The following is an 18443-nucleotide window of genomic DNA, read 5'->3' as shown; positions in this document are numbered from 1 at the left end:
CGTGTCTTCTGAAGAGTTACCTGGTTTACTTCCACATCGTTAGGTAGAATTCCAGAATCGACCTTATGCCAATCCTGATTTCCTTCTGGGATACAGCAATCCCTTGGATTCGCTGGATACTATCACAGATTCATCATGGGATTTTCGAAGATTGCGTAGCCTTAACCTCGTTAGCACTGCGGGGAGCGGTGAACTCTTGGGAACCAAATTAGGAGAACGTCTTCACAGCTTACTCAGCTTAGGGAAGTGGGGTAGGCGAAGCACATGGGCCTCGATATCCTATTCACCTGAGTTTTAATAGGATGCATTAAAACCTGAAGACCATATGTGGGTGACCGGGCCTGAAGGCCCAGATAGCCACGCATGGAAACGAAGTTTGACATGTGGGAAAGTCAAGGTAGGATATTAGCAACCAGAAACACATATATGGAAATGAGAACCTAGTCACAGATCCAGGATTTGTACTTGAACCCCTAGGGAAGCTGTTAAGCTTAAGAAATAGTGGAAATTCGCGGTGGGAGAACGCAAAGATCAGGTGAAGCTCTGTTATCCCCGATTGTTCAACGGTGGGACCAACTTTCGATATCCTTGGCGAATTTCGGGACGAAATTCCCTTTCAAGTTGGGGATGATGTGGCACCCAACTGACCTAGCAATCCTGTTTACAATTTGGTTTACGTAGTGCCTGTGCGGTACTTGGATGCTTAGTGATCGCGTGTAATGCTTGATTTTTATTTGTGATTATTATTTGCGTAGTATTACATATAGTTTAATTAGAGTTTTCATCACTTCATTCCTCTGTGCTTACTTGTTAAATTTCGGGACGAAATTTCTTTCAAGTTGGGGATGATGTGACAACCCGAATTCTTTAGGTTAAGTGACGCATTATCTTGTGATCTAAACTCTTCGTTATCCTCCATTCTTTGTTAAACGCCATTCATATAACTCCGTTAAATTAATTGTGCGATAATTAGCTTACACAATTCAAACCAAACAATGTATCGGCCCGTTACGCGTATACATGACTTGAATGTTATCCTTTACCCTATAAGTATATACTATATCTCGGCCCAAACTATGTGATTTCAGCCCACTCTTTTGTATGTAACATGAGAGTCGGACCCCACCTCCCTTAATTGTAAATATATATTGCTTGTTTGCTAAGTTGGGCAGCCTATTCTACATGGGCTTAAGCCCATTGTTTCGGCTAGAAGAGAACCGCCCAATTTTACAATCCTATATGAATACGTATTAGAGATCAATATTAGGTTACTTATATCTCAAGTCTAGAACCCTAAAGGTTATTCCCTGATCGCACGAGTTCTGTGGAAACCCCCCCCCCCCTCCTGTTCGAGATAACATCTTAGTCAATCAGGTTCCTGGTTAGTGTTTCTCACTGATTGACTTTTATGTTGTGTGATATTGTTATGTGTGATCTTTGATATTTTGATAAAGATTTAATGTGTATATGTGTGGGGTATTGTGTAATACATAATTATAGTAAATGACAGGGGGGGCATGTTCGGTCCAATAATAGGGTAAGTTGTGGTTGGATTAAGTCAAAGGGGTAACAAGCAAATGGCGGCCATGTGGGGGGTTTGTGGTTTCGATGCAATCATATGTGATCCTATGTGCAAATCATGTGATATGTTATGTTAGTCAAACCCACCAACAGAAATCGGTCCAATAGGATAGAGAGGTGAAAATAGTTGTCGGCTTTGGTTGTAGGAAACATCAGGTTATTTATATGAAAATAGGGAAATTTTAGTGGTGGTGACACATGATAACTTGCAAACTAAATAAATTAATGACATGGGCTTGATCTGTGATTAGATGTGTTGATCATCTAGTGGGCCGAGCAAAGGTCCAATAGGGGGGCAGCTTGTGTATTGTGAATAATTAATTGTGTATTGTTAATAATTAATTGTGTATGTTGAATATAATTTGAAATTCGTATGTGTGATCATAAACTGTAAGGTTCAATGTGATCAAGTGTTGGATTGTACGAGGGTTTAGGGCCTACGGCTATAAGGGGTGTTGTTGGATTAGTTGTAGCATACTTGCTCAGGTTATAGAGATTGGTCAAAGGTGGGCCGAATAATTAATAACAATCAACATAAATATGTTGGGCTGGTTAAACAGTAAACTAACGATGGGCTGGGTAGTTTGGATTGAGTTAATGTTGGGCCGGTTGATGTAATATGGTTAATTTAGTTCACTGATCTTATGTTGAATATTAGTTGATTGGGTTTAGTGTATTGATTTGGGCCGCGCAGTTGGTTAAATGGGTTAGATAGTAGATTTACATTATGACAAATGATTTCATAAACAATATGATGTATGGGATTGATAGGTTGAATACATGACGAACCGGATGGGACTATATATTAACCGGATGGACTTGGGCCATCCGGATCGGTTCTATAGTGTTAATGGCAATCCGGTTAGGGTTAGATAACCGGATTGGGATTGTTGATTGGATCGGACCTTGTAACTTGATTGAGCTACTCGATACTGTGTACTATTGGATCAACTGTTTGAATAATCATTGTTCTTGCTTGAATTGTTGCTTAACTGTTATACGTGCCATACGTGACAACCACTGATGTGATCTATGTGTAAACAAACTGTAAAACTGATCATTACCAAACACTCTTCTAGGTCGTGAGTATTGAACTTATTTAACGAGTAACTTGTCTAACCGAGCAAACCTAAGGTGAGTTCATTGCTCTTTCTCAAGCATGGATCCCAGTGAAGGGATAACGGGTAACGTTCCGATGAGGAATGCATGGGTAATGGGATGTTGGTTATTGTACTCAGTTTTCTATCATTGTAAGACCACTACATCTACCGGGTCGTTGCTTGTAGGGCAACGGGGGTTATTAGTTGATAGCGCTATTAGGTTTGGCACCCTCACGACGTTCGAGGAGAACGGGCGTGAACTAATTACCTTAAAACATAACCAATGCTTTGATAGAGGCATTGGGGTTGGCAATCACATATCATCTGGCCATTCGGTAATCGAGTAATAACAACATCGAAACATCAAACATCACAACAACAAACAACATATCGTTTTGTAAACTGTTTTACTCACATGATTGGTAACACTACTTGGTAAACAAACACAAACCTTGAACTCACCAGCGTAGTCTGACACACTTGTTTACATGCTTGTAGGTAATTATTGAAGGAACTTGGGAGCTTGCTGTCTGATGCTGCTGGAGTGGTTGTGGTCATAATAAGCAGTTATTTTGATTTGGTTTTGATACATCTACACACTTATACATTTATGCTTCCGCTCAGTACTTTGGTTTTGGTTTAACTTTTCAAACGATACATTTATTTCAATTGGGTATTTCAATACATTATAACTCGTGTTTGATATGATTGGTGGCTCTTTGTTGGATCGTTACACTTCCAATAGGGACATACCCTAGGTGGTAATTTGGGGGTGTGACACGTGAACTTCACAGGAACTAATTGACGGGTTATGATACATATTTATAACCAGTGATCGAAAAATGGATTGCAATGGCATGCATTAACATCTCTATGGACTTTAAAAACCGGAAAGAAGAAAATGGTAAAGAAGCATATTCCCAACTTAACTCTTGCTAGTTGATTCATAATAAAAGTTATCGTTATCTAAGAGAATCGGATAATTTACTAAGAAACAATTGCATATTTCCCCTTAAAAAAATGCTTAATTGCATATATCTCCTTCCTTAACTAATATAATTGCAAATTTGCCCATTTTGATTTATTTTATTAAAAACAAGTTATATAATGACTTTTTTACCTTTATTTTTACTAAAACTTAAAAAATAATTATTTATTCATTTTTACTAGTCTTTATGAATTTTTCACAATTCTTTTAAAAAAAATTATATTTATTCATTTTTACTAAAACTTAAACACTAGAATAAACCGCTAAACTAGTAAAAATCTACAAAAACTAATAAAAATGAATAAATACGTATTGATGTTTTTGACCGGTATAATAATAATAATAATAATAATAATAATAATAATAATAATAATAATAATAATAGTATTATTTTTAATATACCTGAAAATATCTTCTTTTTAAACAACAAACTACACTATTTTTGATATACTTTTATTGCATTTTACAGGATTTTAACCCTTCACTTTTAAGATAAAGGAAATACACCTTATCACCATAACATATAACTAACTGTATAAGGTCTGACTAATTACTGCATTTTTAGTTTAACAATTGTAAAGTAGCTTCTCATTTCTAAGAAGATCAAGGAAAACCATAATAATAAGGTTTGACTTGGTTCATAAACATGAACAAGGTTTTGCCATAGATATGGGTCACGTCTACTTTATTTTTGTTTTTTAGATTAGAGGATTTTATGCTTGAATATACGCTTGTTATTTCTTTGTTTAAATTTTATATTGCCTTGTTGTATATAATTTATTTTTGTTTTTAGTATTTTTTTTAACTCTTAAAATATTCAAATTTGTCTAATGTTTGTCAATGTAATAGATGTCTTAATATAATTTTTTTTTAAGTTTTAGTAAAAATAAAGGTAAAAAGTCATTATATAACTTGTTTTTAATAAAATAAATCAAAATGGGTAAATTTGCAATTATATTAGTTAAGGAATGGGATATATGCAATTTTAATAGCTAAGGAAGGGGAGATATGCAATATTAATTTTAATTTGGGTAAATACGCAATTAAGCAGTTTTTTAAGGAGAAATATGCAATTGTCCATTTACTAAAGCTATACCCATAATAATGAAAAAAATGTTTTTTAACAAACATTATTAACTATTAATCATGTATTATGTGTAAGAGAAAGAAATAACTAGTGTTAAGGATTTTCCTTGTCACATAAAATGCATATCACTGAATCGGACTCGAAAAGACCCGGTTCGATTAACTACCACCCTGTAAAACCCAAACCCGATTACCCGACCCGAAGACAATTAATTAGTTCGGGAATTCGGGTTAACCCGAATAACCCGATTTATATTGCTAAAATAAAACCTCGTTTTTTTTTCTAAAAGTTTATGACTACCCATAATTTGAATTTTGAATATCCAATGCTTGATATTTACCGTAGTTTACTGACCGGTTTCACAAAACAAACTTAATGCTTTATAAGGTTCGTATATGCTTTAATCGTTTATAGATTCATTGCTATACAGCCAAGGAACTTCAGTAAAATTTTATTATAGTTTCCACCATTAAGAATTCTAAGGTTCGTATATATTTTAATCCTTATTGTTAAAAACGAATTATGCTAAATTGCTAATAGAGTAATAGATGCTTATTGCCCGTTATAAATATTTAGAATAGGCTTTAAATAGAAAACCATTGTGAGGTATTGTAACTAAGTTTACAACTATTGTCATTCAAAAAAAAAAAAGTTTGCAATTATTATTTAGATAAAATCTGAAGTTGAATCATAAGACTTAATAAGAATAATTAATTTTTAGAACCGATAAGATTATATATATATATTGATTTCGAAGGATCATGAATAGTAATTTTATTTTTATAATAACTAGTTTTTTTACCCGTCGTGTGTTGCGGCGGCGTCATACGCGAAATGACTACGTATAGACTACAATCAACCAGACTCGTTTTCGAACTAAATTGACGTCAAAACGTATGATAGCTCAAATTTATACCACCGAATCAAAACGTATTACATTTGACCCGATTTATTTTCAAACAAAGTTTACGTCAAAACGTACATAAAAAACATTTAATAATTGACCCAACTCGTTTTCAAACAAAAATTACATTAAAGCGTAGAAGAACTCGAATGTATACCGATATGTCTAAAAAAATAAAAGCGTAAGAAAATAGTTTTAGGGTAAGCTCGAAATTTTAGAAAGTTAAAGTTAGAGGGTTACCTATGGCATTATAGTAAAGTTTAGAGGTAGGATGGGTTATATGTAAAAAGTTTGAAGGTTAAAAAAAAGTTAGAAAGTATGGGGGCTTTTTGTCAAGTTAAAAGGTAAAAGGCTCATTTTAATCAAATTAGAAGGCTGGTTTTTGTGTAGTTAGAAATTTGAGGGAGAAGTCTTATCAATTAAGAAAAATTAGGGTGAATTTTATAAAATAGAAAGGTGGTCACCGACCTTTCATTTTCATATTATATAAATATATAGTTTTTTATTATTTTATTATTTAATATATTATAATAGTTTATTATTATATTTACTGGTAATACCATATTTTCCTTTTTTTTAAACGTACATTTCCTTTACTTTTTTAATAATTGTTTTTTTCTTTTTTTAAATATATTAATTTATCGATTAATTTGATCCTTTATAACTTTTTTCTAAAAACTTAAGTACGTAGTTGTGCTTGATTTCTTTCTCTGACATTCCGTTATAAGTTTTGTTCAAACAAGGTTATACTCAAAATAAAGTATTTATTTGGTATCATAAAACGGTACGATGATAAACTAAATCGTTCTAATGGTTTGATTTTCAAAACAACATGCTTTATTTTCAAATCACGTTTGTTTTACATTATCATTTGCTCGGTTTCGCCGCAACGCGCGATATAAAAAAAAACTAGTTCATATTAAGTATCAACAATATAATTTTAAATTTGTTAAGGCCTTGATAGGGCTGTGCAACGGTTCAGAACCGAACCGAATCCCCGAACCGGAACCATTAATAGCTAAATTTAAGAACCGGAACCGAACCGTATTATAACGGTTCCGGTTCAGTTCCGAACCGGTTAAACGGTTCTCGTGTAAACGGTTCTCGCGGGAACCGGTTGACAATTAAATCGCAAAATTAACAATTCAATAAAAACAAATCAAACCATTTAAAACATTAATTAAGAGTTGCAACATTCAAAGTTCAAACCAACCAAAATAAAAGTAGCAAGGCAACAATAAAAAAATTCAAGCCATAAAACAAACTCTAAATAAAACTATTACAACCATCGTGTTAAAGTATTGGATATTTGGGTATATAATATCATTTATTTTTTATAGGTTTTGTATGTATGTTGCTTGTTAGTAGTTCCCTAATCAATGTGCTTTTCAGCTATTTTAATACTAGCTTACAACCCCGTGTATTACATAAATTATAAACTTGTATATAATCCTTACTAATGAAATGACTTATTTAAATAAATTAGTAAAAATAAATAACAGTTATATTTTCGTTACTTGTACATGTGATTTGATACCTTATTAGTAATTATTGTTTATATCTAAATAATATATTTTATCTTAACAAATATATATGGTTAGGGTAAAATGAAAACTTCTACGAGTTGTGAGAACTTAGAGAACTCAACCTTACAAAAGGTTTTTTGAATTTTTTAGAGAAGGTGTGAATGAGCGGTTAGAGTCTCAAAGTGTTAAACTTTTTTATTTTGCATTCAAGTGGTTAAAACCACTAAAACATAGGGACTCAAAAAGTAATTTACTATTAATTAAATTTGAAATTATACGTTTGATCTCTAATTATATTAAATAATATTATACTTATTATATTATTTGATATATTTATATTTGTTATCTCTAACTATATTAATTAATATTATATTATATTTTGTATATAAAATTAATATGTAATATTATTATTAAAAGAGAGAAGGCACCAGAGAATGATCCGTGTACAAAAAGATTTTTCGGTTTTTTTATCATTTTGGTCGGTTTAGGTTTTTTCTTTGTTTCATTTTGATCGGTTTTCTTTTGTTTCTGTCACGACTAGAACAAAAGGTTATGAATGATGAAATCATGTTTATAGAAACGGCAAAAAAAACCCAACCCGTTTCGACCCGAAACCCATTCCGAACTGGACCCAATTTGACCCAAACCCATTTGGACCCGAATCCGTTCCGACCCAACCCAAAACAACCTTTTTCTAATTTGACTCATCTCGATCCTAACCCGTTCTGACCCGACTAGACCCGTTTGCCAGCCCTAACTAAGAACATGTAGACTTGCACAGAAACTCTTCATAATAACATATTCAACATCTTATCTTAATGCTCATTGGATCAATTCCGACCCAAAACAACCCTATTCACTGAATGTTTCTATATTTATATATTAATTTGTTAAATATTGTTTAATGTTATACAAATTAAATCTGTACAGATCAAACAACTCACTGTTCTTACTTGGAAACTCTCACTGTTCTTACTTGGAAACTGGAGGATTAACCCTACAAACCTCAGCATTGAAGCCAGAATCCATAAAAAACAGAAGCCATGCACGTTGTTGTTCAGAAAGACGATCCCGAGGCCCTTTAACCTCAACAAGTTTTGCCTCACCGCTATAATCAGAATGAAACCGCCACAATAGTAGATCCGGCATGCCGCTAGACCAACTCCTGTAGTCTTGTGCCAGGTGTCGACAGATGGTTGCCATGCAACCGCTACCTATGCAAGTCACAACTGCTCGGAGTTCAGTTAACGAGTGTCTGTTCCAGTTAACACCTCGACATGATGTTCCAAAATGTGATTCCCATGAAGTTATGAGTATTTCCTCTGCCATGCCTTCCTGAATTTTTGATAATAATTGTTCTATGATGCTTTTTCTAGCTTCGTAAAAGTAATCTGTGTCTAAATCTAAGGGTGAAGTCTGCAATAGAAATCAAGCAAAAGATTCAGATAATATGTGTGTGTGTATAAATACGTATAAACTATAAAGAGAGATGTGCGTTCGTTTCAAAACCAATAATATGTTGATAATCGCATAATGACCAAAATCCGGTGGCATTCTAGCGATTCCGGCCAAATTCTTGACCAAAACCTGTTAATTCCGGCAAATAATCCTATCTATATGAAAATATGGGTCAAAAAAGGTGTTAAAACATGTCCACTTAAAAGAAATACATATAAAAATGTGTTTATATACATATAAGACTGAAAATTATATATAAAATCTCAATCCAATTAATCCTATTAATCCTCATTAATCGCTAGTCCATACCCCACCAGCTGACTAGCGCCAGCGATTCTTACAACACTGAAAAAAACATGTTAGACACTTTCAACACGTTTGATCTATATAAATCGTTTCCTTTTAAGCTTTGTTTTATCCATTTGACCCGTTAAGAACAAAATACAATCCAAATCAACCAATCATAAATATGTGGGACATGACATGGTTTAACTTTTAACACCAACAATCAACAACTAGCATAAGTTGCAACACAAAATAGAAACTGACAAAGTGACAATATAAAACATTTGACTTATAATGTAACTGTATTTCGGTACCTGAAATCTGGTGAGAAAGACGTTTGGCACATCAGAAAAGATAACATCCCACATAAGAAGTCCAAAAACCGTCAACCAAATTCCGCTTTCTGAATGAACACCTTGCCATTGACCACCATCTTCACCCGCATAATACTGAAGAGCAAGCTGCTCTACCCCACATTGTTCTCCATCTTCACCGTAAAACCTGCTCTTTGTCCCGGTTTTACAGTTAATCGGCCTACCTTGAACATGAACCTAAACAATAGCTCCAAAAAAGAGACTTGTTGAGTGAAAATAAAGAGCAAACATTAAAATTTTAGATCTCCTAGACGTCATAACTTCATGTCTGCAAACTAAAACTGATAGGAGTTCCCATCGGGTCCAAACAGAACAGAAACTGAAAAAAATTCAGATAAATTGAACCGATTACCTAACCGACAGGGGTGTGAATTTCTGACACGACACGAACCTAACAAGAAATTCACGCGTTTGGGTTTAGTCTAAGCAAATTCGGATCAGTTTCAGGTTGAACTCACGAACCCATTTAGCTAAACGGGTTGGGTTCGGGTCAACCCGATAGGGTTGGTGGGTTGACCGGTTTAACCCATTTATATTATATTATATTTTTTACAATATGTTTTATGACATGAATTATATTGGGTGTGTATTTTATGCCATAATTACAACTTAAAAAAGGAATTTTGAGATAATATTTTATCATTTAAATGTAACTGTATTATATACATTTGTGTTCTTTTGTAGTAAATTTTAACTTTAACATTATAATTTGAATAAATAATTAAGAAAAAAAATGGGTTGAACGGGTCGTCTTCGAGTCAATTCGCGAATATTCGGGTTGTCCTCAGGTCAATCCGCGAATATTCGGGTCGTCTTCAGGTTCATATGTATGACACAATTTTCGAGCTCAGGTCGTGTTCAGGTTCGTCTAAAGTCTTGGGTTCGAGTCAGATTGAACCCGCGAACACGACCTGTTTAGCACCCCTACTAACCGATCTAAAATGGTTCAGTTCCGTTCTGCATCCGATTTAAAACTGGTTCGGTTTTGGGCTGAACCGAGAATCGGTTTTTTTACCAAAATCATAATTCATTTTTTCACAATATATAAATACCAGACTGAGAGGTATAAGCTAACTAGTAACAACCTCGGGGATCTTTCTATTGACAGATTCAGAATAACTAGGAACTTTCCACCGTCTTGGCGGTCTTCCTAATCGAAGTACACGCCTTTGCAATGATACTCTTGAGCCCGCACGAACCCATGGATCATCTAATCCACTTTCAGCAACAGATAGGCTCTCATTGACCCGACCCAGATGTTCCAAATCAATTGAGAGTCTTAGTGTCCAATAACCTCTTCTTCTATCTTTAGCAAAATTAAGTAATAGATGCTTAAGTAAATCAATTGCATCAGTGTGCCTGAGAAATTATAAATTATTACATCCATTACAATCACATATGAAAAATAAAATAAAAAAAAAAACATCTGTTTAACCTGTTTTCTTTTGAGCTAATTTTATTTTGGTTTTGCCAGTTGAAGATGAAACATAACCCGGATTGACCCATTGACAAGTAAAATTGTGAAAAAACGAGAAACAGAACGTGATTTCTACGGATCGGTGTTTAATTATGTTCAAGACGGAAACAAATTCGGTAGAAATTTTGGCAGCATAACGTTTGGTCATCACAGTTTCTTCATACCGAAAGAGTTTACATCGTTTAAGCTCTGGGAGAGAACAAGCGTGTTCGATCTCCAAAAATCTAAAACTTATCTTCTCCAACGCAAGTCTCCTTATTTATAGGGTATGACTCATGCGTTGGGAGCAACAACACATGACTCATGCGTTGGAACACTAACACGCATGGCTCATATGTTGTACATCACACAACGTATGGCTACAAGTCAACCGCAACACTCATGCGTTAACTATCTACAAATACAACACACTCTATCTAGCCTATTCACACAGTAAGGGACACACAAATGTGCACTAACAAAGTGTCAAAATTATAACCTATGAGAGAATGTACCGGAGCCCGTACCTACGTTCAGACTCGAGAAAAGAAACGCCTAAAAGAACCACCTTGGAGTAGACCCACGATGCCGAAAAGCACGAGAATTTAATAGCTTTTGCAGCACAGCTAGATATACGGGAAATGGATATTGCTATACATCTCAAGACCATTGATGAGTCATCTTCTTCAAGAGATTCATCCATGATTTGTGCTACTTCGAGTGCCTATTGACAGCTTATATTAGTCTGGTAACGACTATAGGCTAAAATAAACAATTAATAATCTCGGTATTACCTCCTCATAAGATAGTAAATCATTTCGACTAGAAAACAACTGGTCAGTGACGATACAATTGTAAGTTGGATACTTCACGATTCCCAAATCCACTAGTAAAAATGCCGACAGATCTTGCTCCCCGTTACAGAAGAAAAGCCTCTGTACAAAAACAATATAAGAGATACCAGAGAAAGTCAGAAAACTAAACGCCGAATTAATGTGATGTCATAATACATTTACCTCAACGCGCCAAACGAGGGAATCGGCTGCTGAAGAAATACGTATGCAAGTGCCAGTTTTCTCCAGGACCATTTTATATAGCAATGAGCTGTGGCATACGTGATGATTATAATTAATAGAAGAAATAAACTGAGTACAGATGGAGTAGATAATTAGGATTTAGGAAATATAGTAAGACCTTGATCGATCCCCGTATGCAGAAAGAAGTAACGAAATGGACTCTTGCTTGCGTGAACTATGACTGCATTTCTGAAAAATGCTAACATTTATCAGAAGAATATTTAAGCTTAAGAAATGCAATAAGAAAGTCAATGAGAACTGCATTCCAATAAAATGAAGTTTATAAGAAACAACTGTAGCCAAAAAAAGACAAAAAGTGCCAGCATATACCGTTGTAAAATTGTATATATATATATATATATATATATATATATATATAGGGTGGGGTTCTAGAGTGAACACTAGTATATTTGTGAACTGAGTGAACAAATCCTGGCCATTGATTTAAATTACCAAATCGTGAAATACACTAGTGTACTTTCATCATACACTAGTGTATTTTCATCATCAAATTATGGCCATTGATTTACAATAGTGTATTGACAATCAAGGGCCAGGATTAGTTCACACAGTTCACTATTAAGGGGGTTGTTCACAAATGAACCAAACCCTATATATATACACACACACATATATGTAAACAGGAGAGGGTTAACGTATAAACTATAATAGCCCCTTAACGTGCGACAGTGCGCGAGTGAATTGCGCATGTTCATTTTTAAAATATGCACGTTATAATACATAATTGCGCACGTTATTTGCATAATTACGCATGGGTTGGGTTAAACCCTAATTACGCATGTTATTTGCAAAATTACGCATGGGTTGGGTTAACCCTAATTACACACGTTATTTGCATAATCACGCACGTTATTTTTTCACTCGCGCACCATCGCACGTTAAGACCCTTTTGTATTTAAAACTTTCACTGTATATATATATGTGTGTGCATGCGTGCGTGTGTGTGTGTGTGAGAGAGAGAGAGAGAGAGAAAGAGAGAGAGAGGGTGGGGAGAAGGAATTTTAACTTAGGATCCAAGCCATCAATATTCACAAATTTAATATCTTGGACTGCGTATTTTTCATAAGAACAAAAAAAATATATATAACATTAGATGATTAACAATTTATGGCCCGTATCTGTCCACACAGTAGTTCTCTTCATGTGTGGTCATCAGAAGCCAAAATGTAACTTTAGGAGCACAACTACAGTATCAACCAAATTTAGGAGGTACACTCCGGAATGCTCCATCAGTGCATACTACGTTAGATGTATAACGAACAACCTTAACTCTTAAGAAAGCAAAAAATAGAATATAATGGGAAAGCATAGATGTTCAGTAACTTAATCCGGTTTAAAGAATGAAATTAGTGAAATTTAAGTTTAGTAATATTAATCTCATGCAATGCAGACCTTATTAGTCGCACTTAGAATTTCCCGCAGCTCACCCACAGTAAGAATGTTCAAAATTTGTTCCAAATCATCTTTGTGTAATTCACTTGTGGTTTCAGTGGAACAAATATAACCTGCTTCTGCAAGATGACAATATACAATTATACATAACCTTACTAACATTATATATTATATATATACTATATTAAAAATATTTTCTTTCTGAGTATCGCCAAAAATACGAAGATACAATTAATTTGTAAATATATAACAACTAAATTACCAGAGAGTTCCTTCACTGCAAGTTGGTTGTCCAATATTTCAGCATAGGATATACTAGACATTCGAAACCATGGACCTGAAGTAAAAAAAGAATACGTATATTTATAACCAAAGATAGGAAGCTACAATATTTCAGCTAAGAACAATAAATGTTTATAAGTGACATGATCAATACCTTTTCGTGTATAAAGACGAATGAAGAGCCTTTGACTATCATTAGAAAGCAAAAGAAACTTTTCTGCAAAGCAAAACATACATAAGGATAATATTATATAAAACTATGCGTAAACCAGGAAATGTATAAGTATAAACAAAACTAGGTTCAATATATTATATACGCACCTAAGAAAGTCTTTTCATCATGTGTAAAAACATGAGGGGTCGACTTCAAAACCTCTTGTAGCAACAGGCAAAAATTCTGTTGGTACTTCACCATGCCAAGGGGTGCCGTCTCACCTAAATTGACTGCATTTATAACATGTCGGCATAATGACTGTAAAACTTTAACTTTTTCGTCTTCGAGTTCACTAAAAGAAATCTTCTCTTGACACCAAATTTGAATTGGGACAACAGCACGAGATTGTTCAGGGACCGACATTATACGACCCTACAATACAATCACTGTAAAGTATCATGTAAATCGTTATTTAGAGAGATGTTTGAGCAGGTGCAACAGTTCCAGCGCTTGTTGGGTCAGAAAACACATGCTCATTAACATATACATATATGTGTGTGTATGTATATGGGGTAAGGACCCGGTACAACATGTCTTTAACCTAGGAAGTGTAGGAAACCGGGTCAAACAAACTCCGATTGAGCTCATTTCAGCGGTGTTGGAACGGGTCGTTGGACCCTAACCAAAAATCGTAACCCCTTAGGCCTTAACCCTAAACCCTAAGGCTAAACCCTAAACCCTAAGGCTAAACCCTAAAACTAAGCCCTAAATACTAATGCTAAACCCTAAAGCTAAACCCTAAAAGTTAAAGTCTAAACACTAAAAGCTAAACCCTATATATATTTGGATAGGGTTCGACGAGGCGATTCCAACGCCGTAAGAATGAGGTAAATTGGAGTTCATTTGACCTGGTTTCCTACACTTCCTAGGTTAAGATTGTTTTATATCTGATGTATATGTATATGTATATGTATATGTATATGTATATGTATATGTATATGTATATGTATATGTATATGTATATGTATATGTATATGTATATGTATATGTATATGTATATGTATATGTATATGTATATGTATATGTATATGTATATGTATATGTATATGTATATGTATATGTATATGCTTGGTTTAAAAAAGCGAGCTTAAAGCGTGAAGCGATGAAGCGTTTGGAATAGCGCTTTTTTTTATCTGAAGCGATAATTTACATGAAGCGTTTTGAAGCGCCGCTTTAAGCCCGAAGCGCCATGTGTTTGAAGCGATGCTCCAGCCCAATCAGGTCAGATTTGGGTTTTTATTTGGGCCCAATAGTCTCCAATAGGATTTAATTGAGGTCCAAACTTTTTTATTGATATACCCGCTACTTCTTTACCCTAAAAAAAAGAACGTTAGCTTTGTCCAGCCGTTCCCTCCCTCTTCTCCATCAATTCTTCATATTTTCTTCAAAAATCAGCCTTCTCCAATAATCGACGGTGCTAGTACATCAAGGGACAAGAGAAAACAAGCTCTATATGATGAAGATGAGCTTGAAGAAGATATTGGATTAAGTGATGTTGATGAAGAAGAATACATACTTGATTATGATGATTATTGATTAAAGACTATTTTTATGTTTATGTTTTAAGTGTTTCAGCTTTAATTTATGTTTTAACTATGTTTTTTATGTGTTAAGTGTGTTTTTTAATCATATTTTTGTATTTATTATTGATTAAAAAGTAGAATATGTCATATTGATGTGTATAAATATTTTTTATTTTTTTTTATTTTGAGCGCTTCATATACCTTTTGGAACCAAAACGCTTCGGAGCGCCTAACGCTTTTTTAAACCAAGTGTATACGTATATGTATATGTATATGTATATGTATATGTATATGTATATGTATATGTATATGTATATGTATATGTATATGTATATGTATATGTATATGTATATGTATATGTATATGTATATGTATATGTGTATGTGTATGTGTATCATCATCATCATCATACTCAGTAAATCCCACCAATAGCAAAGCTAAGGTAGGGTCTGAGAAGGGTAAGATGTAGACAGCCTTACCTCTACCCAATAGGAATAGAGAGGCCGCTTCCAGTGATACCCCCGGCTCGTATATGTATATGTGTATATGTGTATGTATATTGGTAGGCTGGTAGCATTCCACAAAAGTTTATTATACCTCAAAGCTTATGCCAAATGTGTCCATTAACTTCGATAAGTGTTCAGCTAGCTCTCGAGGTATATAACCAAGCACTTTAATGCATCCAGAATCTGCAGAAAGAACCTGAATCAAAGTCCAAGTAATTCTTTAATATTCGCAAAGCACTTTGACTCAAAATGTAAACTAACATCAAAATATTAACCTTAATGGCATTAGAGTCCTTAATATTTTCAGGATCTCTACAGAGAGATACGTTGTTTCCTGTATGTAACTCCTCTTCTTCACAATACCGTCGGCCAACAATAAAGGTTGCAAGCAATTTCCCTGATATGTCATCATCTGAATTAACATTTTCATCATCATTTATAGTTGAACGACCCCCGATGCTTATGTCATCAGTCACTAAGGTTTCTGCTGAACCATCTGTATAAGCAAGTGAAACATTGTCTGAACTTGATGACTCATATGTGATACTGTTAGCTTCGTCGATATCTACCACACTCGAATCTGTCATATCCTTATCATGAGAAGTAGGGTTAGATTTTGTGTCATCCAGATTTGTTTGGTCAACTTGGGCTTTTGATCTGGGGCTGAAGTTGAACTGAAGAAGCGTCTGCTGGCTTAATTTCCTTTTAGTCCCTCTTGTCAAACATGCATCTAAACCAAAACGCATCCATAAGATACATGAATGTGCAAAAAAACGTTATAAAACTACCTAAAAGGCCATCAAGACAGGGTTTTCACGAGTCATGGAACATGTAATGTTTTTAACAAACAACAATACAGAAAACCAACAAATAAACACTATAATGCATAAACCATTTAAACAATTACTTAAACTTCATTCCTTGCAATATATGCCTACGAACACTGTAATGCACTTTACTCATATGTGAATTAGACTACACATCTAGATTCAAGAGAACGAACTACAACTACATAGGCACATAACTACTCATAAAAACCGGAAAAATATAGTGTACTAAAAATATTCTTAGTAAGAACTTTCACATTGGAGCAGCCTCCAAGTCCTACTTTATCTATAAATGTATAAAAAAAATAGGTAAAAGGAACTAAAACTCGCCACACTAGAGCCTCTGCAATAAAGAAAATTTTATAGAAACTAAAGTGACACTCTATCCCTAGGGATAGGATAGAGGCAAGGTCTGTCTACATCCCACCCTCCCCAGACCCTCTAAGTAGCTTTGCTATTTGTGGGATTTACTGGGTATGGTTGTTGTTGTTGTAAAGTGACACTCTGTATTTAAAGGCTTATTATTCATCAATCTATGTATAATTTTGCGCGTATAAAACCAAAAAAAAACAAAAAAAGAAGTGTCTTTGAGTAAAATGTTTTTAAAAAATATACAAACGCTTAGACAAATGATGTTTTTTGTCAAATTATATAGATGGAGACAAAGACTCCGATGAGAACGATCTAAACTACCAAACAGGAAATTTAAGGCTAAGCTCTATACGGTCCTCCTAAAAGTCGGTAACCTTAATCCTACATCTAACGAATAATTAAAACTAATGTAACTATAAGCAACAAGCATTCACAAGAAAATCAAATACATGAAAAAAACTCAAACGCAATCTAAACCCTAGGTATACCTAAATGTGAGTTGATCATATACTCTTCTCCACGAACCTTATTCCCGCAAACCGGACACGTAACCATATCCGAATCCGAACCCGAACTCCGTTCCTCTAACGACTTTTCTGTTTCATTTTCATCTTTCACAACACTCTAATGAAACAAAACAAACAATATCACATAACTAATTGGCTGTAAATCTGCAATCATGGTGTAATGATTGGATGTGGATAAAATTGGAGAAAGAATAACCTGAATCGGATCCGATAGAATAGATTGACGATTGGGGAGAAATCGTCGGCGTTTTCCGATTAATCTGATCAGGCTTTCGCGTCCGGTGAGCATCGTTCGGTTGGTGCTTGATTTTGACCTAATTTTCATCATCTTCTTCACTCTGTTTTCTTCTTGGAGAATGGTACTGGACTAGTGGTGAATTTATTTGGGTAATTTGTCCCGCCAAAAAGAGTTGTTGTTCAAGTGGGCTAGGGTAACATCACAGTACGAATGAGCATTTGGTATTTGGTGTCGGGTACTGTACTGAACCCATATCTAACCATACCAGGTATATTTGATACCGGTATCGGTTCTTATTTTCTTTGTTTTTCGGTATCGGTACAGGTACGATACCGATATTTACGGGTAAAACATTGGTATTCGGTACCGATACCACTTTTCCCCGTTTTTCGGTACCGGTACTTTCGGTACCGAATGGGTACCGTGCTCATCCCTACATCGTACCTTCCACATCAAAACCCGAAGGTATGAAGTGGTTAGACCGCTCTCCCAGTCTCTGTTATGAGACTAGCTCACAAGTTACTCGAAATCGACTTGTTAAAACTCGAATCGAGTCGTGCGCAAAATTACCCGTGCTATGCGGCAAAAACCCGGTCGGTATTGATTCGGCTTCTGTCATACCATTACCAGCATTTACTATAGTAACCGAAATGGGAAACAAAAAAATAAGGTCGTGATACAGCCAAAATGATATTGACACATGTTT

General features: G+C 34.7%; 1 protein-coding gene across 2 annotated transcripts; it reads right to left on the bottom strand.

Moving 5' to 3' along the window:
- Positions 1–8041: 8041 nt before the first annotated feature.
- Positions 8042–17927, bottom strand: LOC110869107 (fanconi-associated nuclease 1 homolog). 2 transcript variants are annotated; one of them, XM_022118398.2, is made up of 15 exons: positions 17696–17927; positions 17461–17596; positions 16049–16503; positions 15865–15969; positions 13852–14116; positions 13685–13747; positions 13511–13585; positions 13249–13367; positions 11954–12024; positions 11776–11863; positions 11554–11694; positions 11287–11483; positions 10389–10662; positions 9244–9480; positions 8042–8602 (listed from the first exon to the last, which is right to left on the bottom strand). In XM_022118398.2, the coding sequence occupies exons 1-15, from the start codon at positions 17825–17827 to the stop codon at positions 8159–8161; spliced, it is 2802 nt and encodes a 933-aa protein (XP_021974090.1). In that variant the 5' UTR covers positions 17828–17927; the 3' UTR covers positions 8042–8158. The 2 variants fall into 2 exon arrangements, with proteins under 2 accessions (XP_021974090.1, XP_021974091.1); XM_022118399.2 differs by having other exon boundaries at positions 17498–17596.
- Positions 17928–18443: the final 516 nt, after the last annotated feature.

The sequence above is a fragment of the Helianthus annuus genome, chromosome 11 (assembly GCF_002127325.2).
Source record: "Helianthus annuus cultivar XRQ/B chromosome 11, HanXRQr2.0-SUNRISE, whole genome shotgun sequence".
Taxonomy (NCBI): domain Eukaryota; kingdom Viridiplantae; phylum Streptophyta; class Magnoliopsida; order Asterales; family Asteraceae; genus Helianthus; species Helianthus annuus.
This window is presented reverse-complemented; position numbering and strand designations above follow the sequence as displayed.

What these genes read in the sequence shown, in the direction of transcription:
- LOC110869107 (XM_022118398.2), bottom strand. Translation starts at nt 17,827, where the DNA reads ATGATGAAAATTAGGTCAAAATCAAGCACCAACCGAACGATGCTCACC. An exon ending in GCATACGGGGATCGATCAAG is followed by an intron (nt 11,864 to 11,953) that starts GTCTTACTATAT and finishes CGTATGCCACAG; the next exon opens with CTCATTGCTATATAAAATGG. An exon ending in TCTTTCTCACCAGATTTCAG is followed by an intron (nt 8,603 to 9,243) that starts GTACCGAAATAC and finishes TTTCTATTGCAG; the next exon opens with ACTTCACCCTTAGATTTAGA.